The following is a 25,276-nucleotide window of genomic DNA, read 5'->3' as shown; positions in this document are numbered from 1 at the left end:
TCTCTTTGTAAATTTATAGATACAAGGGATTCTATTTTTCAAAGAACTAATAGTGCATTTTCAAAAATCAGATTATATTATGGGGAAAGACTTTATATTGTTTGACTCTTTGTTACCAAGGTAATAATTCAGTACCATTTAACTTTTGTGGTTCAAGCATAATACCCAATACTTTTCTGAACATCTCATAGGGAATTTTTTCTGATCTGTTTTCCAAGACTCTGTTATCGCTTGTTTTGTCTATTACTCATACGTTTTTTATTACTGTTAGCTATTATCTTCTTCAGAGTTGATCAACTTAGTTTGTTTTCCTTTTTAAAGCAGTGTTAAATACAGTTTAACTTAACGCTTATATCCTTTCTGTGATTATAGATCTCTGTTAAAATTGCATGTGTTTTATAGTATTACCTAGTTATTTTGTTCTTATCCATCAAATATTCATTGAGCACCTTCTGTATGTTAGGCACTAGTTTAAGGCCTGGGGATATAGTGGAAATCCTGGTTATTTGCGATTCCAAATTATGAAGAGGAAATAGAATACCTACTGTTGTGTTTCTTTATGCATATTATCTCATGTCATCTATGCAACAACCTTGAGTGGTTTGTTATTGTGCTCATCCATAGATGAGAAAATGGAGGCAGAGAAAGTAACTTGGTCAGATCATACAGGTAATTGGTTGGGAAGTTGCAGATTCAAGATTTTAAACTAGATCAGTCTGACCTTAAAGCTTATTCTTATTTTCACTACGTCAAGCTCCTTCAGGTAGTTTTTAGATTACACTTTAGTGCTCTTATGCCCTGAATTTTTTTCAAATATGTATCATTGTGATTTAATAGAAAAGTGTAATGGATTGAAAGTCAAAGGACTAAGTTGAAATCCCAGTTAAAAAACAAAGTCCCAGCTGAATGATTTGGGTAAACACTTAGAAAATAGTTAGTGTTTATCTACTTTCTATGTTGTGATAATGAAATGAGAAAACTTGTAAAGTGTCTAACAGGACCTAATACTGTGAAAAAATCTTTAATATATATTGTGAATCCATGGTGTTCAAACTGTTCACTTAAAACTATGGCAAAAGATCTTTTAGGGCATTCCTCGGGTACCTAGTGCTGGTGAGATAGCTATAGCTACTATGTTGATAAAAACCCTTATTTGGAACCTTAGGTTATCAGAACATTGAATTAAATGGAAAATACCTTCCTGAAAGTACACTGGGAGAATTTAGTAATAGGCTTAATTTTATGGACATTTTTGCATTGATAATCTTCACTACAAGTGAGTTGAGAGTTGAGTATTCTTTAGGCTTAAAAAAATAGAGAGAGGGGCTGGCCCGGTGGCTTAGTGGTTAAGTTTGCATGCTCCACTTCGGGAGCCTGGTGCATGTTTGGATCCTGGGCACAGACCTAGCACCACTCATCAAGTCATGCTGTGGCAGCATCCCACATAAAGTAGAGGAAGATTGGCACAGATGTTAGCTCAGTGACAATCTTCCTTGGGCAAAAAGAGGAAAGTTAGCAACAGATGTTAGCTCAGGGCCAATCTTCCTCACCAAAAAAAAGAAAGAAAGAAAGACAAGAAAGAAAACACCCAGAAACAGGGAGAAATTCTTACCCTCAGAACTTCTCTATACCTCTAAACCCTATTCTTCCTTTACCTGAAGAAGATAAACCACAGAGACAACAGAGATTATAAATATTTCCAAACTTTCAGTAATCTGAAGAAATCACAGTATAGCCCACATAAAATCACGGTCTTATTAATATTTCTGGTTTCTTTAATAAACTTTTTTCATCATTAAACCAAATTTTAAGCCATTTGGTATGGAGACAAAATGGTGTCATTTCTCGAAATCTTAATTTGCTAACAAAATTTCTAAGGAACAGAAAAGCCATTAAGTTTAGTATAAAAACTTAGCAAATGTTCTTTTATTTATTTTTTTTAACTTGCCACTTGCTGCTCATGTACCTGCTTTTCCTCTGTGTAGTTACAGATTTTTCTCTTATTATTCCTTTACTTAATTATTGATGTCAGACTCACAGCATGGTAACTTTCTATTCTCTCTTTTCCTTACCTTTATGGAAGATCAGTACCACACTTGCTTTTTTCCAGTCTTCTGGTATCTCTCCAGTTCTTGAATTTTCAAAAATAATTGTAAGTGATTCAATTGTAAGTATACCCTATACTTCTTTCATTGGATGAAAGTGTATCTGTGATGCATGTCATCTCATGTTGCTGATTGTGAACATAAAACTTTCCAAATATTCTCATATTTTAATCAGAATGACATTTTTGCAAAGTTGTTGTTTTAATTATAGGGTGTATGTTTTGCTAATTTGTAAAAATCATCTACTTTTGTCAGGATTCATGCCATTTATTTTTTAGTAGGAAGCTTGTTTTCTTTGGTATTTTTCCTGTGTTAAATTTTTAAGCAGTTACTCTTTTACAGTTCTACTACTGGCAACTTACTCTGTTTTCTTGTTATTCTGAACTTTTCTATTAGACTTAGGTGGAGTAATTTCTCTATTTCTAATATATTCTCCTTTTCTCTTTTTGCAACATATTTTTATTATATACTGTTTTGTCCTGTATAAGAGAAAGCACTGAACATAGGGTACTTAGTTCTTTAAGTTTTTGCTGTGAAATAAGATTTGGTATGAAAATAACTACTCATTTGTAAGTTTCTTTTTACAAAGTTATTATTCAGCCATAGCCCTTCCTGTTCTACATTATTCTCCTCAGTTCCTCAAATTACCCATAACTTTCTTATTTCCTGATTCTGACCTCAAGAAGACCGTAAACCACCTTTTAACACCACTGTTCATTACTCTTCCTCTGTCGGCAGGAATTACTTTGAAAGCTCTTACTCCCTGCCTCAAAAATTGCCTCCTGCACTATTTATTGAGAGGGTCTCTCCAAAGCAGCTGTACTTTCTGTGGACTTCAGACAGTTTTAAGGCCATCCCTGGCAATACTCTTCTTTTTAATGGGGTGAAGCATTTTCGTTTATGTGTATGTATAAACAGTGTTTAATGTCCTAACTAAAGTCATTAATAGGAATTCATTTAATTTTGCTGAGATTTGTTAGCTTTGAAGTACCTTCTGAGAAGAAAAAAGTTGATGCTATTCAACTTAAGTATTAGGAAGATAGTAGGAAGTACTTACAGTTTGATATTCTTCTATCAGTCTAGCTATTTATTTTTGACATTCCCCTTAAATTGGGCCAGATGTGTCTCTCTGTCTCTTTCTATGTACATATTTTAAACTGTATACATAAATCCTGGCTGATAGAAAATCATGTATTACTATTCTTGATGTTATATATGTACTTTATCTTTCTTTATTACAAAGTACTCTTGAATACTAGAAACTATTTTATTTTTAGCATTTTTGCCACATAAGTGGAGTTTTTTCTTTATAGAGATTTCTAATTTTATGGTTAGATTTAGGTTTAATTTCTGTTTCTTCTAATATAACTACTTTTACGTCACGTCTATTTTGTCTTTCTTTCTCTGTAATAGTTGTGTTTAGTTTACGCCTTAAATGAATTCATACAGAAATCATCAAGTTAGAACTGTGGCTCGTCTATATAGTAAATCAGGGAGCAGCAGCCTCTTTGATCCAGACCGCCAAAAATGCAACATAACCACTTCAGTGACTACTGAAGGATGTGGACAGGAGAGAGGGAAAGAAAGACACAAAGAAGGGAGTGAGGGAGGAGAAAAAGAACAGAAAGGCAAGAGAAACCTAGGGAGAAGAGGTCATGGGGAAGACTGTTATCATGGCATCAGCAGTTGCCAGATGCTGCAGTCAGTGCCACATGCATTCATTCAACACAGAGCCAGCCTTAGGAGATACGGTGTTAAACGAATGGCACAGTTTCTGCCCTAATGGGGTTTATACTCCTTCAGAGAAGTCAATCAATTAAATATTTAATTATGATGAAGTGTGATAGGTATTAGATAAGGCGAGTACAGAATGTTAGAATGTATATCTGCTTGACTCCCAACCTGCTTGTTCTCAAGTGTGACTGTAAGATGTCACTAAGTAGGAAGTCACACTCTGTCTTAAAGGGTCTGCTCTGTTCTGAGTTCTTTTCAAAGGAAGACAGACCACTCTCAACATCATAAAGGACTATATTCTATTTTTATGATCTGTTTTAAAACAAAACTCCATTAAAAAGGATCTGAATATAGTGCCTTATATTGTAAATGCTGAATGGAAAGAGGAATAGTTATGATTTTAAGGGAATTTTTATGAAATAGTGTATGTTAGGAGGTAATGAGTTCCTTGTCTCTTGAGATACTCAAGAAAGATCAAATGACTTTCAAAGACATTATGCTAACTTCTATGAGTGGGAGGTTGGACTAGGTGGCTTTGATTCTGTGTACTGTACATTACAATATACAGTGAAAACTTGTATCTTCTAGTGAATTATGCTTAAAAGATTTGAGAAAACAGTTTAATTACTATCAGTTGCTTGTCCGTGTTATTGATAAATTTGTACGTTTTATTTTATTGATTGTAGATGGGGAGCAACTGTATGTGTAGAATTTCTTTTTAAATAAGACCAAAGATTTATGGATTACTGTGCAAAGGAGTTTAGGCCAGTTCTGGGATTTTAAGCTAATAACTCTTATAAATCTCCCATTATAAATTACATAAGGAAGAATGGATTGGTGAGCATATCTTTTATTTGGATGTTGTAACGTGTGGAGTTTATTCTAAGGGTAAAGGAATGTCGTGGAAGACAAAAGCAGGTCTGAGAATAGAGCCAAGATGAGGTTCATATGATTATAGAAACATCAAAGATTTGTTTGTTAAGAATTAATTTAGGTGGATTTCAGATCTCAGTAGTAATTTAAATCTAATTTGTCTCTATTTATTTACTGGAGGGTTTTTAATCAGATAGTGATTTGTTCAAAAGGATATGTTGGATTTTTCCAGTGGTAGTTCTGAGTATATTCAGAAGAGGGAAAATTCTTAAAGATCACTTTTTCTCCCTCATTTAGGTGCTTCACCTTTTATTCATTTATGAATATGCCATTGACCTTTTTGATGTTTAGCAAGAACAGTGTATTTAGCTGATTTTCACTGGGTCTTATAGTTAAATTATTGTTTATTATGTTGTAGTGCTTTGTGAAACAAAACAAAACAAAAATCAAGCTGGTTTTTCTGTGGTACAGTAACGCGGAAAGAAACTGCTCCTTTCTTAGTAGTACAGTGCTGCAGTGTCTCTGAAGTGTAGTGGAATTAGCCTTCCTTTTCCACATCTTTTATTATACTATACATAGTAAATGTTTCTAATAGGGAGTTTTTTGGGTTATCTTTAAAAATAAAGATGTTTAACCACAATTTTATAAATATATCTGGATTTTACATACGTGATTTATGATGATTTTTTTCCGTAAACTTTGTTTTTATACATGACATCTCATTTGGAAGGGGTTTGTCAATACTCATTTCAAGCAGTTTCTTTACATGTATGTAAAAAAAGAAGTGGGCAGTTTTATTGCCTTTGAATTTGAAAAGGAAAATGCATTACAAGATAAATTAATTTTCCTGTGGTCTTAATAGGACTTAGGTTTTTAGTGTTTGGTTGAGAATTTGAATTTTAGTTTGGGAAGAGCAACAATAGTTAATGACAACAATAGTTAATGATAGTGTTAGTAATGGTAGTCTTTCATAGAGATAGTAGGTGCCACATTAGGAATAGGAGGAGGACGCCTGTATTTGGCAGGTAAGAAAACAGAAGCTTAGAGAGACACAGTATCTTGTTAGTGGCTGAGCTGGAATTAGAGACCAGGTTTGCCAAGTCTATTGTTGTTTCCAAAATACTATACTGTCTCAATCTAGTGTTTGAGATAATGGCTCTGCTTTGGTAATGATAAAGTTTTATACAAGGATGAGATGTTGGTGTAATATAAAATGAACTCTGGACTCAGTTTACTAAGTTGGGGAGTGTGAAAATGATCGACGTGTTTTGGCCAAAAAGCAGGTGAAGGTCAAGTGTGGTATGTTGAACCATTATATTTCACCTCTTTAGCGCAGAATTTTGTGGTTGGGTTGGGATTGTGACATTAGTGGTTCCCAACCGTTCCATTATTTCCTTGTTTACCTGCATGACAACTGGGCGTGCAAATATGGCAAGCTGATGGTCTGGTTCAATATCCATCTGTTTTGTCTTTTACACCTGGGATTGATGTGTTTTTCAGTCAGAGAGATTAAGAACTCAAAAGTTTCTTTTGAGTAAAGTTAAAATATAAGAATCCCATGCTGTTGGAGCTTAAATTTTTTAGTGTAGGAAAGGTGGGACCTACAAATGCGAGACTGTTAAACTGAGAAATAAGTGGGCCCTCTAAATAAATAAACATTTACACTGCACCCAGGGTGTAGTATTCATGCCATGGGTGAAACTGAGTAGGGTACTCGATTAAGAGAGAAGTGTTATCCCTTTCATTTAGAGAGGGGCCTCTTAGAAGAGGTGAGAATTTTTAGGTTCATTTTTCTTTTTTTTTTTTTAAATATGAGAGGAGGAAAACAGAGCTGATGGGGTAGGTTAGGGAATGTGAGAACTAAATACTGAGAATATGAAGTTAAGATTGAGGGACTGGAGGAATGAACTGAACAGAAAATACGGGGAGAATAGACGGTAATCTAGGTTATTTTGTATATATTTGTCTAGCTAAATTCCTATTGCTCTGGAGGTGACTGGGAGCCATTGTGGGGCTTTTTGGGAGAGAAGAAAGTGATTCTGAAGAGCTGGGTAAATCCTTATTTGAGCAGCTGCAGGTGTAATTGACGTGAAGGAAATAGTGCCAGAAGTTTGTGAGGAAGATTGATCTACCACTATTTTTGGAGAATTTAGAAAATTTAAATAGACCTACTATTTATGTGAAAGTACTATTTTTATTTTAAAATTGAAATGTCATGTATGAAGGATGAAGCATGTTTTGTACTATTAAACATTGCTTGGTACTCCTAGATTTATTGCAAATTTTCTTTTTCTCTAGGGTTTGGATTCAGGATTTGTTCCTAGTGTTCAAGACTTTGATAAGAAACTTACAGAGGCTGATGCTTACCTACAAATCTTGATAGAACAATTAAAGGTGTGGCATTAGTTTATATATTGAATTGATATAAAGTAGTAAATGTTATTGAGCTTGATTTTTGAGTAAAAACAATTACTTAATATTAATTTACAAACTTTATGTGGTTTTTCAGCACTTTTGAAAGCTGACATTAAAAGATCTGGTGACATTCAAAATCTTTTATCTCTAATTATTATGGTAAATAGTATATGTATATGTTTCTTTTTTGGTCATTAAAAGTAAATATTTAGACATAATTGGAAGAAAATAAGACAAGCTTAGATTCATATTCTGTTGAAAAATTCTACAAAACTGGTAAATTTTGAGTGGCTTGATTTCTATGGCCTGGCTTTTTCCATTTTTGGGGAGTTGGGAGAGGTGATTTCTCTACTTCCTTTATCATTATTGAAATTAATTGTCTCAATTCCTACCTTAAGATTAATTACAAGCAAAAGTCTTGAAGAAAAAGGAGTGTTGATAAATTTGGATGACAAAGCAGAAGAAACTTAGGTTTGAATTGATATTTTAAGTCCTTAAAAGTCATCTGTTTTCTTTTGCTTGTAATTCTACCAGAGTAATTGATCTTGACTGCTTAAAAGAATTCAGTAGAATTTGACTTGATACAATGCCTTGAAAAAATATGTTATCTTGAAAGTACATGTAAGTCATCCCTGAAAGAAATGTGTTTAAGAACTGAAGGTTGCTTTTCTTTGTTTAGTAAATGTACACAATGTAGTAAAGTGACTTGATACTATAATCATTTTTTTTAATCCTCTAGCTTTTTGATGACAAACTTCAAAACTGCAAAGATGATGAACAGAGAAAGGTAACGTCTATAATCACGATTTTGACTTTAAAATTCTTAAATCCAAGAGCCTTTTGGAGAAATAACAGAAGGACCTCAGTGTTTTGACTACTATAGTAGTACTATTGACCTCTTATGATAGTACTGCCATATAGACTTCAAGGGGAGTTTTCTGGGTGAATTTCTGTTATGGTTTCATAATTAAACAAAAGGGTAAAGTACAAAAATGTAATATGGTACCCTTTTTGTAAGTACCACCTTCCTAGGAGTAAATTCTTTCCTCTTCAGGTACATATGTTGCAGGTAGAAAGTTATCTTATTAAATTTACATGTGGCTACTTCAGATATTAATAAACTAACCGGTAAGAATTTTAAGAATAAACAAGAAGCCACAGATGAGGAAACAAAATGAATGTTGCTTTAATTATAGTTCTGCTACTGTTTTCCCCCACTGTGGATTTCTGACAACTACTTTGTAGTTTGAATGTTTTCTTTTTTCAATTAACATTTTTTCTATCGTTAACTAGATTCCTGATGCAGCATCTTTTTTTTTTTTTTCCATTTCTGTGGACCATAGCCTTGCATTTGGCTCTTTTATACTTGGTAATAGTAGTCATGTTTAACTCACCTTCCATTCTTAGTTTTGGAATTTAACCGTATCATTTTTAAACAACTTAGCTAAGTTTAAGCTAATTCTAAAATAAGCATTTTTAAATGACATAGTAAAATCTATAGAAAAGACAAAACATGTTTTCAGGTAAGGAATAAGAATGTTTTATATTATTCTTACAAATCTTGAATTGAAGCACATGGATTTTATTTGAGGATAAGGTCTGAATTTTTTATTTAAGTGATTTAAATAGAAAAGTATAACAAAAAGTACTCCCTTCCCAACCTGCAAGCACTTGCTTAGAATAGTGAGTACATTTTGGTAAAATTCTTTAAATGACTAACCACTAAGAAACAACTTTATGTTTCTGATTATTTCTGTGTAAACTTATTTTTTGCAGAAAATTGAAACTCTCAAAGAGACAACAAATGTAAGTTATGTGTCTGATAGACTGTGGCTTTGTATTAGAAAGTACTTTAAAATGTTATTTCTGTTTTAAGCTGCTACTGTTAATAAGAACAATTGAGATTTTAATTTTATGAATTTTTACAGAGTGTTTGAGTTGTATTATTTTCTAGAGGAATTTAAGTGAATAGAATAATCCTGCTAATTGAAATTGACTGAGTGCCATTTTATCTGTTTCTTGTCTGTTTGGGATCCTTGGATAAAAGGTGTCATTCGTGCACAACACATATATTCTCTTTCTTATAATTAAAATATATTGTGATTCAAGTTTTCTGATGTAGTGACTGCCCTTCTGACATTATGTAATGGGCTACTGATAAGATTTGTATTTTGATAAAAGCTTTTTAAAAACGGGCAAAATAGGGTTCTAGGTTGACCAGTATTTTGGTAAGATCCTTTACTCTCCATAATTCCATCAAAGAATAGACGTTGTAGGACTTTACGGTGGGATTGCCTGCTGTTGATGTAAGAATTTGGAAGTTCATCAGACTCACATCTGTTTATGTTTGAAGTGTTGAAAACCATTTAGATGTTATTGAGTATAAATTAACAGTTTTATGGCATTTCTTAACAATTCATAGAATTGCTAATGATACCTTCACTATCGGCATCCTAGAACCCACCCAGAAAGGGTATTTCTTGTGTAGGATAGACTTAAACCCTGTACATTTGAACCAGTTTTAATATTTGAAGTTTTAACATCGTATGACCATTTTATTTGGGGCAAGATCCTAAAATCTGTGTTTTGTTTTGATAGAGCATGGTAGAATCAATCAAACACTGCATTGTGTTGCTCCAGATTGCTAAAGTAAGTAAAATTTGCTTTTGATTACTTTGATTTAGTGAGATTTAAAAATTATAATAGCCTTTTTCTTTAATAGGGAAAAAACTCAGTTCTGAAGTATATTACCTCTCTACAGTACATTGTATTGTGCGGTTCCTGGTACTATTGAACACCTATTATGTGTGGACATTACTTTACCAGCATATGCATGTTTTCGATGAGGTAATTTCTGATGGTGTCCAGGAAGGAGGGGGGAGCACATTTGAATGACTCACCCCTTCCTTCTGTTTTATCCGTTATTACTGCTTGGGACAGGGACATATTTTGCAAAACCTTTCACAAAAAAAGTTTTCCTTATGAAAAAAGGAATTAAATTTTAGCAGAGTTCTTTTTCTCATCCATAATGAAGTGTATAACAGAGATATTTTTTAAATTGTGTTTGTTAATAGATTTTTTTTCTGGTACTGAACTGCATTAATGAACCACTACTTGAATTGCTCTTCCTTATTCATGAAGTAAAATATGTTTTGAACTATTGTAATGGGTTAAAAATCTCATGTATATTGTCTGCTTTTCTGAAAAATTTTGGTCTATTTAACCTACATATATATTTTTTATTGCCCGATATTTTGAAAAACAAGAATTTTAGTGTTTGAAAATATGAATTAAAAACATTTTTTCCCCATTATTTCTACCTGACGTGTACTTCTGTATTTCTAACCAGTGGCTAGAAGTGAGTGGACAGCCAATTCAATAGCTAAGTTTGGAGTGTTTGTGTGAGTTTTTAATTACTGGCCCGTTTTATTTATTCAGTTGCATGTATTTGCCCAATAATAGATACTTTTTACCTGGCGTTGTTAATGACACAATAGCATAAGACAATCCATTTGTGCTTAGATAGGAAGGATATTCAGCTTACAAGTTAAAGGCGGGTAATGTCATTTTTTTTGAGGCCAGATTCAGTATTAATGTGTCAGAACTTTAGGGCTTGTGTTTACTTTCTAGGCCTTCTTGACCACTATGCCTGATTTCCTATGTATCTGTCTAAATTTTTCATGTACTTTTGTGGATCAGAATATATTCTAAAGCTCAAAAAATGGAGGATAGGGTTGGAGGCATAACAGTGGTAAGGTTTTTGTTTTCGTTTTTCTTGACTGTGAGATTGCATGGGTGGGTGGGAGCACCTGCAGTTACCCAAAAGCCTATATATAGGTAACCAGTAAACTACGCCAGGCCCGGCGTTTGAGGGAGTCATACTGCATTCTCTAGAAGAGCTCGTAGCTTTTAGGCCAGTTTGGATGATCTCTACACATCATTCAGGACTTGAGTAGTCGTAAAATAGAGCAGCCTAGCCTCTTTCAGTAGCTCACCTTTTAGCCACTCATCAAGAACATTTTTGGTATTCTCTTTTTGGAAAGAGTTATAATTCAAATTACTAAAACATTTCTACAATTTAGTTTGTACCTCCTACTTGTCTATTTTTTTTTTTGGTTTTTTTTTTTTTTTTTTTTTTGGGAGGAAGATTAGCCCTCAGCTAACTACTGCCAGTCCTCCTCTTTTTGCTGAGGAAGCCTGGCTCTGAGCTAACATCCGTGCCCATCTTCCTCTAGTTTATACGTGGGACGCCTACCACAGCATGGCTGCCAAGCAGTGCCATGTCCGCACCCGGGATCCGAACCAGCGAACCCCGGGCCGCCGAGAAGCGGAACGTGCGAACTTAACCGCTGCGCCACCGGGCCGGCCCCCCTACTTGTCTATTTTATCCCAGCTTGATAAACCTACATTTCAAGGTCATTCTGAATGGGTAACATGGATCAAATAAATGGAGTTTGGCTTTTTTTTTCTTTTTTTCCTGACCTTGGATAACTTTTTTTGTTTTACTGAGGTTATGATAGTTTACAACATTGTGAAATTTCAGTTGTACATTATTATTTGTCAGTCAACATATAGGTGCGAAGTTTGGCTTTTTAATTTTTTCCAGAAAGAAGTTTCCAGAAAGAAATTGTTGTTAAGTCTTTTTATGTACAGATACATCCCTTAAATTTTTTATGTACCCTATATGAACTCTGTGTATCTTTAAACCTAATTTAAATATAAATGAGACCATACCACTTGCCTGCTCACCCCCCCCCCAATGGTTTCCCATCTCCCTTAGAATGGAATCTAAACTCCTCACCATAACGTACATCATCTGAGCCATCACTCGCTTGATCACACCATTCTAACGACATTGGCCTGTTTTCTTTTTCTCAGGCCGGGCATTTTCTGCTTCAGAGATTTGTATTTGCTGTCCCTCTGCCTGGAAGACATTTCCCCCAGGTTTCCAGGGCTCACTCCCTCACTTTATTCAAATTTCTGCCAACATGAAACCGCTTTGGAGAGACTTTCCTGACCACTTATCTAAAATCGTCTCTGCCTCCCATTAGTTTGTTTTTCTTCATGGCCTTGCATCACTAGCCAAATTTACATAATATCCTGTTTATTGCCTCTCTACACCTGGCTATAATCTCCATGAGGACAGTTGTCTTATTTACCACTTGTATGAGTCTGCTTGGGCTGCCAAAACAAAACACCACAGACTGGGTGGCTTAAAAATAACAGAAATTAATTTTCTCTTGGTTTTGGAGGCTAGAAGTCCAAGATCATGATGATTCTGTTTCTGGTGAGGATTCTCTTCCTGGCTTGTAGATGGCCACCTTCTTGCTGTGTCCTCACATGGCCTTTCCTTGATGTGTGCACACTGAGAAGAGACAGAACGTGAGCACTCACAGGAGACCTCTCTGGTGTCTCATCTTATAAGACACTTAGTGGATCAGGGCTCCTCCCTTGGTACCTTATTTAACCTTAATTTACTTCTCTAGAGGCCCCATATCCAAATATAGCCACACTGGGGGTTAGGGTTTCAATATCTGAAATTTGAGGAGACACAGACATTTCACTCCACAATACTGCTGTATCCTCAGTGCTTAGAACAGTTTCCTGCCGCATAGTAGGCACCTGATAAATAATTGTGAATTTTGAATGAATTTTTCTAATACGTAATTTTTAACGGTTGCATGGCTAGTATTTCCACTATATGTATGATTTTTTTTTATTTAACTGCTTTTCTGCTGTGCTGTGATGATCACCCTTATAAATTAATCTTTGGGTAAATCTAATCAGTTAACCTGTGATTGAGATAGAAGGTTTTTAAATAATGAGCGACAACATGACATTATCTTTAAAAGCATGGACTCTGGAGCTCAACTGAGGGTTTGAATCTTTGCTGCACCACTTGAGCAAGTTTATTTATCCTCTCTGTGCTTTGGTTTCCTCTTGTATATAAAATGTGGATAGTAATAGAACCTCTACTCTTACTGATAGTGTGAGCCTTAAATGAATTAGTATTTGTAATGCTCTTGGTACCAGGCATATAGAGCAAGTCCTCAATAAGTGTTTATTAAATTTAAAAGAAAATTTAGGGCTGGTCCGGTGGCGCAGCAGTTAAGTGCGCACGTTCCACTTTGGCAGCCCAGGGTCTGCCAGTTCGGATCCCAGGTGCGGACATGGCACCGCTCATCAAGCCATGCTGTGGCAGGGGTCCCACATATAAAGTAGAGGAAGATGGGCACGGATGTTAGCTCAGGCCAGTCTTCCTCAGCAAAAAGAGGAGGATTGGCAGATGTTAACTTGGAGCTGAGCTTCCTCAACAACAACAACAAAAATTTAAGAGGTCTTAAATTTTAAAGCAACACTATCACATGTTGGTGCAAATGAGAACTTCCATCTAATACTGATTTGGGAATGTAAGTTGTTATAGCCACTTTGGAGGACTATTCTTCACCGGCATGTTAATAAGATATTGGAATCAGCTTCTTTGAGAGAAATATTGCCATGTGAGAAACCAAACGGATAAAAGAAGAGAGAATTTGACGTCTGTCTTGTTTGGGGTTGATTTAGTATTGGCTGCTTAGACGCAGCTCTAGGTAGAATTTAAGTTCCCTCCAGTTTTTTCCCCCTAAGGATTGGCACCTGAGCTAAAATCTGTTGCCAATCTTTTTTTCTTCTTTTTCTCCCCAAAGCCCCCTAGTACATAGTTGTATATTCTAGTTTTAGGTACTTCTGGTTGTGTTATATGGGATGCCACCTCAGCATGGCTTAAGGAGTGACGCCATGTCCGTGCCCAAGATCCGAACCCGTGAAACCCTGGGCCTCCGAGCATGCGAACTTAACCACTTGGCCACAGGGCTGGCCGTGTTCCTTCCAGTTTTGATTCTTTCATTTTAGTTCTCCCAAAAGCTTCCTTACTGCCTAAATAATTAGTGCGTTGATTCCCAAACTTTGCTGTACATTGAAATTACCTGGGAATCTTTAACAGTTCAGATGCCTGGCTCCCACTCCCAAACTTTCTGTTTTAATTGGTATGGGGTATCTCCGGGCATTAGCCCGTTTTAAACTTCCAGGTGATTCTAATGTGCAGCGAAGTTTGGGCACCACTTGTTTAGTGGGGTTTTCAGGTGGACTGTGTTAGCTCAGAAGACTTCACTCTTCCTTTGTACCATAGATGGAGACAGTCTTCCCCTCATGGGGAACTGCAGAGGAAGTGAGGAGTTGAGGGAGGAGTGGAGCAGAGACCCGCTGCACCTAGGGACTTCACCAGTTCTTCACTGAGATTAGGTGATAGGACTATATGCCACAACTCATAAAAGCAAGTGAAATTAATTTTAATAATGTATTTTATTTAACATAGTATACCAAAATATTATTTCAACATGTACTCAATATAAAAATTCATTAATGAGGTATTTCATATTCTTTTTTTTCTTTTGCTCAAGTCTTCAATATCGTGGGTACACTTTACACCTTTCGCCACATTTCAAGTGCTCAGTACCTATATGTGACTAGTAGCTACCGGACTGAACAGCACAGGTCCAGATTATCCTTTCAGAACTGAGTTATCTAACCATAGATGCTTTTAAAGTAGATTATATAATTAAGTTGTCCTTGGATCCCAGGTTCTCTCCCCAGAACATTTTTCTGCATAAACCTTTTGTTTTCATCAATATTCATTAATTTCTCATCAGGCTTTTTTAAACAGGTTTATTGATATATAAGTTATGTAATGCCATAAAATGCACTCATTTAAAGTGTACACTTGAATAGTTTTTAGTGTATTTACAAAGTTGTGCAGCTGTCACCATAATCTAATTTTAGCACATTTTATTACCCCCAAAAGAAACACCATACCTATTAGGTAGTCATTTGCTGTACCTCTTTCCCTCATTACCCCTGACCCCATGCCTCTTCTAGTCCCTCGCAACCGCTAATCTACTTTCTGTCTTTAGATTTGCTTATTCTGGATATTTGATATAAAATATTCATACAGTATGTGGTTTTTTGGTGACTGGCTTCTTGCATTTAGCATCATGTTTTCAAGGTTCAGCCATGTATCAGGAGTTAATTCCTTTTCATTGCTGAATAATGTTCCATTGAATAGATATACCACATTTTGTTTATCCATTTGTCAGTTGGTGAACTTTAGGTTGTTTCCACTTTTTGGCTATTATGAATACTGCTGCTGTGAACATTGGCCTGTGTTTTTCTGTGGGTGTATATTTTCATTCCTCTTAAGTATATACGTAGGAGTGGAGTTACTCCACTCTCTGTTTAACTTTTTGAGAAACTGCTAAACTGTTTTCCAAAGCAGTCACACCATTTTACATTGAGACCGACGGTGTGTAATGGTTCCATTTTCGCCACATCCTTACCAACATTTGTGATTGTGTTTTTGATTATAGTCATTCTGGTGGTATCTCACTGTGGTTTTCATTTACATTTTCCTTAGGAATAATGATGTTGAGCATCTTTTCATGTGCTTATAAGCCATTCATATATCTTCTTTGGCGAAATGTCTATGCAGATTCTTTGCCCATTTTGTAATTGGGTTTTTTATCTTATTGAGTTGTAAGAGTGATTTTACATATTCTGGATACCAGTCCTTATCAGATACATGATTTGCAAAATTTTACTTTGTCTTTTTGTTTATTGCTGTATTCCCAGCACCAGGAACTATTCCTTGCACATAGAAAATGTTCAGTGACCTTTTTAAAGTTTAATTGAGGTCATAATAGTTTATAACATGGTGAAATTTGAGTTGTGCATTATTGTCAGTCACCATACATATGTGCCCCTTATGTTCACCCTCCAGCCCTATTACCCCGCACTTTTTTTTTTTTTTCCTGAGTCTGTGGATTGTCTTTTCACTTTCTTGATAGTGTCCTTAGAAGCATGCATATTACGGGGCCGGCCCTGTGGCACAGCAGTAAGTTCGCATGTTCCACTTTGGCGGCCTGGGGTTTGCCGGTTTGGATCGCGGGTGCAGACCTACGCACTGCTTGTCAAGCCATGTTGTGGCAGGTGTCCCACATATAAAATAGAGGAAGATGGGCATGGATGTGAGCTCAGGGTCAGTCTTCCTCAGCAAAAAGAGGAGGATTGGCAGCAGATGTTAGCTCAGGGCTAATCTTCCTCCAAAAAAAAAGTATGCATATTTAAAATTTTGATGAAGTCCAACTTACCAGTCTTCCATTGCTTGTGCCTTTGATGGCTTATTTGAGAAATCATTGCCTAATCAAAGATCATAAGGATTTATCCCTGAGTTTTCTTCTAAGAGTTTTATAGTTTTTTCCACTTTGAGTTAAATTTTTATGGTGTGAGAGAGGGGTCCAAATTTATTTTTTTGCATGTCATCCCAGCCCCATTTGAATCTCACAAAACTTGAAATAGAAATTTTCTTTCATCACCTAGTGTGTTTATTTTTTGTTTCATATAATTAGTAAGTGTATAGGTACATAATTAAGAGAATTTTCACTAGACTACGTTGCCTCATTAGAAAGATGGGGATGTATTTCATGTATTTTGTTGGTAGTCACGGTTTTAAAAATACTGGAGTCTGTAATTCTGGTCAGAAGTCTTCCCAAATAATGCGCTGCTGCTGTTTTTGTTCACTGTCCTGTTTCCAGATCTCAGTTATGCTGGTGTGTTCAGAGAAGAGAGTAGCCCCGTTGTGTTAAGGAATGAGAATCAGAAAAACATGTGCTTTAATTTAAGTGAGAAGTAGCATTAGACCCTTTCCTTTGTTTCATTCACGTAATTCATACTGAATTCAGTCAAATCTCTGGTTCAGGAATACCTGAGATTTAGCTTTAGCTGACTCCAATAAAAGGCAACTTGTGGTTTAGTTACAAAAAAATTTTAAGAAGAACAGTGGAAGGAGAGAGGGAGAAAAATGAGTATAAGCCTTTTTAAGTGATGTAAGCCTTTGAAGTTCATGATGGGAATCGATTGATAGTAAGGCATTTAATAGTCTATGGGGTCATGTAGTTTGACTCTGCCTTAAAAAACAAACTACAACAGTAACAAAAATAATAAACACTAAACCCTAATTTAAAATATCCTGGGGCTGGCCCTGTGGCCGAGTGGTCAAGTTCGTGCACTCCGCTTTGCGGCCCAGGGTTTTGCCAATCCAGATTCTGGGCGCGGACATGGCAATGCTCGTCAAGCCATGCTGAGGCGGCATCCCACATGTGCCACAACTAGAAGGACCCACAACTAAAAATACACACCTTTGTACCGGGGGGCTTTGGAGAGAAGAAGGAAAAAATGACATCTTTAAAATATCCTGTAGATAGTGTACATTATTAATTGAGAACATTTTAGGGAAAAAGTTGTCAGATATTTAAGTTTATTTTAAATTATACCAGAATTAGAAAATGTAATGTGCTATATCAGTAATCTATTGCTGCATAACAGACCACCCCAAAACTGAGTGTCTTAAAATAGCAACAGTGATTTATTTTGCTTACAAATCTGCAATTTGGGTAGGCATTATGCTTTGTTTCTGTTCCATGCAGTGGTCACCTATGGTGGCTTGATTGGGATGCCAGAGGATCTACTTTCAAGATAGCTCACTCACATTCCTGGGAACTTTGGCTGGGGGCCTAGGTTCTTCTACACTTGGTCCCCTTCATGACTCTTTGGGCTTTCTCACAGTATGGTGGTTGGGTTTCAAGAAAACAAGATAGAAGTTTGTGGTATTTCCGTGACCTACTCTCGGAAGTGACATATAGTCATTTCTGTTATACTTATTGGTAGAGGTGGTCACAAAGGGCCGTCTAGGTTCAAGGTAGAGCACGTGAACTCTACCTCTTATTGGGGCCATTTTTGGAAAATTTAATCTACCACATGTATATATTTCTAAGAAATTCTTTGAAAAAATCAATTGTATTGTTTAGAAATTAATAGGGGAAAGCTAAAAGTAAATTAAAATATCATCCCACAACAAGCTTTAATTTCTCTGTTTTATTCTCAATAGTTTATTTTCAGCTGTTTCTATTAAGAATTACTGAAACTTTGCATATTTTAAATATATAGTTAATTCAGTTGTACTAGTAAATGGGAAAATTCCAACATGAATTATGTAGATATCAAAATGCAGTTATTCTCAGGGATATGCAAATTCAGTTGTACTAGTAAATGGGAAAATTCCAACATGAATTATATAGATATCAAAATGCAGTTATTCTCAGGGATATGCTGTGTGTCAGAGGTTCCCAAGACCACCCCTGGGTTTGGTGATTTGCTTGGAGGACTCACAGGACACAGTGTGTAGTCATACCCATAGCTACAATTTATTACAGCAAAAGGATCCAAAGCTAATTGAGCAAAGGGAAAAGTCACATGGGGCAAAATCCAGAGGAAACTAGGCATAAGCTTCCAAGAGTCCTCTCCCAGTAGAGTCATACAGGATCTGCTTACTTCCTCCAGCAGCAAATTGTGGCAGCACTTTTGAAATGATGTTCACCAGGGGAGCTGTTAGAGACTTGAAACCCAAGGTTTTTATTGGAGGCTTGTGATGCACTCTATACCTAGCACTTACCAAAATTCCAGACTTCCAGAAGGAAAGTAGGTGTTCAGCATAAACCTTATTGTTTCCTTAAACAGGTTAGGCATAGTGAGCTACCCTTAAAGTTAGGGTGGTAGGAACTCTTCTTAAATACGGTTTCCCAGACACCAGCCAAAGGCCAGCTTTGCAGGCAGGCTCTTCTAAGGATAGCCATTTCATGCCTGGTATGTAAATTCTATTCTGCAAATGCACTTAAAAAAAATGATCCCCAAATCTTCAAATTGCTTTTGGTTAACTCTTTAATGTAGGTTTCTGAGTAACCTCAGTAGTTAAAGAAAGAAAAAGTTACAGATAAATGAGCTATAACTTGGCCATTATGTTTTAAACCAAGACCAAATATTGGTATTTAACAACACTTGAAAACTTCCTGATAGTATGGCATTAAAACTTTAATCAGTTTTATTTAAATTTAAATATATCATCTGCATAATACAATATATTTATGGATTATGGTTATGGGAATGAATATGTGTCGATGACTTTCCACCACCACCTTCTTCAAGTACATCTCTGTCTGAATTTTCTCATCTATCCAATGGGGATAATAATAGTGTTGTTGGTGGAATAAATGAATTAACATACATAAAATACCTGCGGGGTAGTAAGTGTTAGCCCTTATATCATCATTCCATGGGTACAGTGATTATGTTTCCTGAAACAAAATCAGACCATCTATTTAGAAAAGTATTAGTATAATTCTGGGGCCAGCAGTCAGAATATGGCAAATTGTGTCTACCCTGAGTTTTTGAGGGTATATGATTGTCATACCATTAAAGTGCAGTAAGAGTTTGGGAGTTGTGAGGAGTTGGCATAATTTACTATAGACTCAAACCCAGAAATATTCAGGGTCTTCGACCTAAGTTAGGATGTCTGCTTCTACTTGTTGGTACCAATGTGACTACACAGTTCAATAGGATATTTCTACAATGAACTTCATTAAATGCCTGTATGAAGATTAATTGCCATGCTGTTAATGTTGATTGTCTTGTAGCCAGTGATGGAATTACATTTGGCTAGGAATGTACAAATGGAATTAAAATCTTAGTGGAAGCAGAGAAATAGTTTTCTAACACTGTTACTTACCTAGTAAAATAAGCTTTCTTAGTAGGGAAGAAAGTACACAAAGAGTTACTTAAATGAAAGAATGAAGTTAATATTTTTAACATTTCTCCTTAAGGACCAGTGTAATGCGGAGAAGCACGCAGATGGAATTATAGTAAGTTTAATCTAATCCTTTTGTTTTCCTTTACTTCTGCAGAGCATTATAACCAGTCATGTCAGGAGAAGCCTGAATTTCTACTCATTTTCAACGCAAATTCCTGTTTTCACCTACTCACTGCTTTTTGTTGTTGACTCTTGCAATTTTCCTTGAGCTCCTAAAGATCTTTCAGCAATCATTTGGAGGGGAAATGTCAATCTTAAAATTTTTCTAAGTGTGGGTTCAGATTGATTCACTTTGCATGTGTTAACTTGAAGGGTTAATCATGATATGAAAATGCAGCTTTTATGACTAAGGCGTAACTCACAATGCTACATTTCTTGTCAAACTTCTTTTTTTCTCAGATGAAAGCAGATGGGGAGGGGTATAATACTGAAACATATCTTAATCTATTTAAATATGTTTATAGGTTTCTGTTATTTTCTTATCTTTTGTTTTTAGATTTTGTGTATTAGCTATCCTTGCTGCTGTGGTGTATACTTCATCTTTGTTGGAACAAGTTGCAAGATGAATTCTTTGACTTACAGTCATTGTCTGTTTTTCTCCTCCTTGGCATTTTACTAATTCCCTTATATTCAACTTGCCTTGTAAAAGAAAAGAAAATTGTCTTATTAGTACTTCCCAGCTGGAAATTTTTGAGCTACCCTAGTTTGATGGTAACCAACCAACTTCTGTTGAGACTGTATTTCGGAAGCAGGAGGCAGCCTCTCTTTTTTGTCCTGAGACTTTATAAATGCCAGCTTCTCTGAGATATGGAAACTCATTTGTAAATCTTCAAAACCATCTCAGGATTATACTTGAAAAGATGTGCATGTTGTCTTTATATTTGTTTTAAAATTAAAACAAAGAAGTTAAGTATGTTGTTTGCATATTTCTTAAGAAAACAGAGAGATGGGAAACATTTTTTAAATTGGAGTTAAACACATTGGAATTTTTATTTCTCTTCTCACAGTGTGAGTTCAAAGTTTGAGCCATGGTGATGTCATACAATTATGTGGTATAAATACAATCTAATCTAATCTATTTTTTCCTGAGATAAAGAAAATCTATGGGCAATTATTTTTATCTCTTTCCCTCAAAGCAAAAGTGTACTTTTTATGATGTTAAAAAATAGGGGCCGGCCTGGTGGCGCAGCAGTTAAGTGCGCACGTTCTGCTTCTCAGCTGCCTGGGGTTCACAGGTTTGGATCCCGGGTGTGGACATGCTGCTGCTTTGCAAAAGCCATGCTGTGGTAGGCGTCCCACGTATAAAGTAGAGGAAGATGGGCACCGATGGTAGCTCAGGGCCAGTCTTCCTCAGCAAAAAGAGGAGGATTGGCAAATCTTAGCTCAGGGCTAATCTTCCTCAAAAAAAAAGGCTCTGAGCTAACATCTATTGCCAATCTTTCTTTTTTTTTTTCTTCTTCTCCCCAAAGTCCCCCAGTATATAGTTGTATATTCTAGTTGTAGGTCCTTGTAGTTGTGGGATGTGGGATGCTACCTCAACATGCTTGATGAGTGGTACCACATCGGTGCCCAGGATCCGAACCAGTGAAAGCCTGGGCCACCGAGTGGAGCGCTCATACTTAACCACTCAAGCAACCCCCTCCCAATCCTTGAAAACCTTACCCACTTCACTTTACTAGGTTTTGGATTATTGATGATTATTTTCAGAGTTTCTTCTCTAAGTGTCCTTTACTTTCCAATCAGAATATTTATGGTAGGTGGACTATTGTAGTGACGAGAATCAGAGTTCTTGTGTTCAAATCACTTGATTTAAGAGATCTGATTTAAGTTTAGAATACTTATGCAGAGAGACGGTTAAAAAATTTTTTTTTAAATTTAGACTTTAAAATGTGAATGCTACAAAAACTTTACCATTATCTCAGATTCCGTTGTTAGGCACTTTTAAATTTTTACAAATGCTTTTTGGGTTCATTCATCAGCAAAGTATTTCTCTTTTAATTCTGTTTCAGTACTTGCTATAAGCTCTACCTAATATATATTTGAAGTTTAGTTTTCCAAATCAAAGAAAGCTTAATAACTTTCTATTTCTTGGGTTTTGTCCAGTATAGTCTTCTAAATGGTGATTTAAACTTTACTCTGGCAAAGACCTTGGTTTAAAATCCCCTCTCCTCCAAATACAAATGCTTCATGGAGTCTTGTTTTTAAAATGCCATCTTGCTGGCAGAGTCCTATCTTGGCTTGGAATCACAGAAACCTAGCCATTTTTTTCTCTAAAATTGCAGCTACATGTTTGAGTACTTTTTTCTTCTAAATGCTCAAAAAAGAAAAAAGAAAAAAAACCCTTCTTCCCCACACCCCCCAGTAGAAGATACATCTCTGCCTTTAGTGACCGGAAAACTAGATGCCTATACTGTGCAATACACAGTGATGGACGGTGGCAGTAGTATAGGATGGAAGGGTAAGATCCTAGTGGTGCAGGTGCATTAGCTCGTCATAGGTATGATGTTTGTTAACCCCAAAGCAGGAGAGAGCACTTCCCTGTTTTTGGTGGAAAAACAGTATTTGTGGTGAATTAAGAACTTGAGAAGCACTGGCTTGAATTGAGAGCTTATTTTTCTAGCTTCCTGAAATCTTCCCATACCATTTTACGACTGTTTCCAAGTTTTCCCATTTAGCTTTACCTTCCTATATGGCAGAAGTTCATTCATTTTCCCTCCTTACTATGCCTTTTTCAAAAATAAGAAATGCTCAGACTTCTGTTTAGAAAAGGCGTTTTATTTCTTCTTTGTATTTTGACCAGTGTATCTGTGTAGCTACCCTCATGACTTTGCTGTCAGGAATGTGGGCTTTTCATACATTTACGTGGGTCAGCGCTAGAAGGGCATTTAATTAAAAATAACTATACTGTGTTTTTTTGTTTTTTGTTTTTTTTTAAATCTCAGAGTACTATTAATCCTGTAGATGCAATATATCAACCTAGTCCCTTGGAACCTGTGATTAACACAATGCCTTCCCAGACTGCCTTACCTCCAGGTATAGTATTTTGAAAAATGTTTCACAGATTCATTTATGAGAAAAAACTTAATTTGTATGGCTGTTGTAGTAATCTCGAAGGGCTTTTTTTTTTATAATAAGTAAAAGGAATAAAAAAAATAATAGAGGCAAAAATGAACTGGAAAAAGATGATAGTATTTTTGGTATTTGGACTTTCTAAGTACAAGGAAAGGGCTTTTGGTTTTCAAAGTGAAATGGAAGACAAACACGGTTACTAAGACTTGGATTAGGTAGTAGGACAGAATCCTATGACCCAGGATTCATGACTACCAAGGAGAACTTAATATACCTTGATCTGCCAGAAGGTAATCCAGGAATGTTCTATTTGGGGGTATTCTTTATAGCTCTCAACAGTATAAATGGTTTCTTCGTGGTGGACTTTAAGAAAATGAGAAAGGGAAGAATGGAATTTGTGATGCCTACTGATTAGATAGACGTGTATTTTTAAGTAGAGAGTAATAAACAGTATTTTTTAAAAACTGGTAAAGGAGAGCTTAGGACCACACCCAGTGACACTGGTTCCTTTTACTTTTTTGCTGCATCTAACATTTATGTTCTCAGTGATGATGTAGTTGTCAGAAATTGTACTGGAAAAAAGGAAATCCTTTTTAAAAATGCTTGTTTACAAGTATGTGAAATCCTTTCGTGACTTTTCACTCCTTAGAATGAGCTTAATATCTCTCACGGGGCTAAAGAGGAGATACTGTGCCCATTTCAGATTTTGTGTAGTGAGATGCTTGGAAACACTTTGCCATGAGAAGCTTTTGCTGGTTTTACAGAGCAGTGGTACTGAGGTATTGGCCTTCCATGGCTGGTTTCTTCATACCCTGCCCAGTGTCCTAGTACTTGGTAGCAAATCATTGAGTTGAATGGGGATAGGAGGTCAGAAAGAAGGAGTAGCATAGAACTTGATTTAATGCAGTATAGTTTCAAAATTTTGAATCCCACAGCACTGCAGATAACAGAGTTGTGTTTGGGCTGTTTCTGTAACTTATTTCACGTCTTTACATCTCCTAGAACCTGCTCAGTTGTGCAAGTCAGAGCAGCGTCCATCTTCTCTACCAGTTGGACCTGTATTAGCTACCTTGGGACATCATCAGACTCCGACACCAAATAGTACAGGTACAGATTTGTGTATTTTCTTTACTTCTCATTACTCCCTGTTTACGTTTAAGATTTGTGTTTGATTACTGATGAGAAAAAGATTGAAGAAATGTCTTGTGTATTTCTGTTGGAGATATCATAGTTTTACCATTACAATAGCATAATTTACCACTTCCATTCATGAAGTGGTTAACTTTGTGATTGAACCAGAAACTTTAGTAATAATTATAATTTAAATAAAATAAAATATTGCACGATTTTGTTCATTTGTTTACCCTAAGATTTATTTTGAAGATCTCTATTGACTTTTTAAGAAAATTTGCTCATTTTAGACTTGTATACTTTCTTAGTATAAAAGGATCAGACAGTGCAAAAGTATAGAGAGCAAAAGCTGAAAGTCCTCTTTACTCTTCCCTCTGTCATTGCATACATGTATGTACATATATACCTATATTGTGTACTTTCATTGTTGTTTTTGTTTTAACCTAAATAAGATGATGTGTTTCTGTGACTTTTCATTTAACAGAGAACGTTTAGAGTTACATTTAGGTCTACAACATTCTTTTTACAGCTGCCTGAGCAGGTATTACCTGTTTTTCCACTGATGGACATTTAGGTTGTTTCCAGTAATTTCCTATTATAAGCAGTACTTCAGGATAGCAACTTTTGGCACATGTGTATTTTTTTAAGATAGATTTATCAATCTTTCACATCTTTGCCAATTTTATAGGCAAAAAAGGATACTTCATTTTAATTTGCATTTTCTTAATTTGTTTAGACATATACTCCTTATTTTTTGCTCTAATTTACAAAGATATCAATGTTAGTAGTAGATTTATTTCTTGTTTTAAAACTAATTAGATTTACTTTGAGTTACCTGTGGAACCAAAGGAAATGGAAGCAGTTAGTGCTTTGTCCTTGTTACACCTGGAGGCCAAAACCGAAACCAGAACCACTCTGGAGGAGACGGGAGATCAGCTCCTGCTGGTGCCCCACAGAACTCCTTCCTGGGCAGGAATTTTATTGATTGAAAAATTAACTTGTGATTTTAGCCCATTTTGAAATTTGAATTTTTACTAGGTACTGATGCTGTTACTGTGGTCTTTAATGTTTAACAGCATGGGCAGATGTCTTCTGGATTTTGAAAGAAAGAAAGCAACATTGCTCTCTTACTTGAAGCTCTTGGGAAAATGCTGATATTTAAATAATGAGCAATGATGAGCAATTTAAATAATGACGTTGAAATATTTTGGCTGAC

At 35.8% G+C, this 25,276-nt stretch overlaps 1 protein-coding gene across 5 annotated transcripts in view; it reads left to right on the top strand.

The window, feature by feature from the left end:
• Positions 1-25,276, top strand: part of OSBPL9 (oxysterol binding protein like 9) — a 161,004-nt gene that overhangs the window by 113,206 nt on the left and 22,522 nt on the right. For 2 of the 5 annotated variants that reach the window (XM_046661004.1, XM_046661006.1), the window contains 7 exons: positions 7,011-7,106; positions 7,867-7,914; positions 8,904-8,933; positions 9,726-9,776; positions 19,874-19,912; positions 22,803-22,893; positions 23,932-24,036. In XM_046661004.1, coding sequence (XP_046516960.1) covers positions 7,011-7,106; positions 7,867-7,914; positions 8,904-8,933; positions 9,726-9,776; positions 19,874-19,912; positions 22,803-22,893; positions 23,932-24,036 — 460 coding nt within the window. Of the gene's footprint in view, positions 1-2,083; positions 2,153-7,010; positions 7,107-7,866; positions 7,915-8,903; positions 8,934-9,725; positions 9,777-19,873; positions 19,913-22,802; positions 22,894-23,931; positions 24,037-25,276 lie in introns of all 5 variants that reach the window. The other 3 variants (XM_046661002.1, XM_046661003.1, XM_046661005.1) reach the window with 3 other exon arrangements.

Source organism: Equus quagga, chromosome 5, assembly GCF_021613505.1.
Source record: "Equus quagga isolate Etosha38 chromosome 5, UCLA_HA_Equagga_1.0, whole genome shotgun sequence".
Taxonomy (NCBI): domain Eukaryota; kingdom Metazoa; phylum Chordata; class Mammalia; order Perissodactyla; family Equidae; genus Equus; species Equus quagga.
Note: the sequence above shows the minus strand (reverse complement) of the source record. Positions and strands in the feature narration are given on the sequence as shown.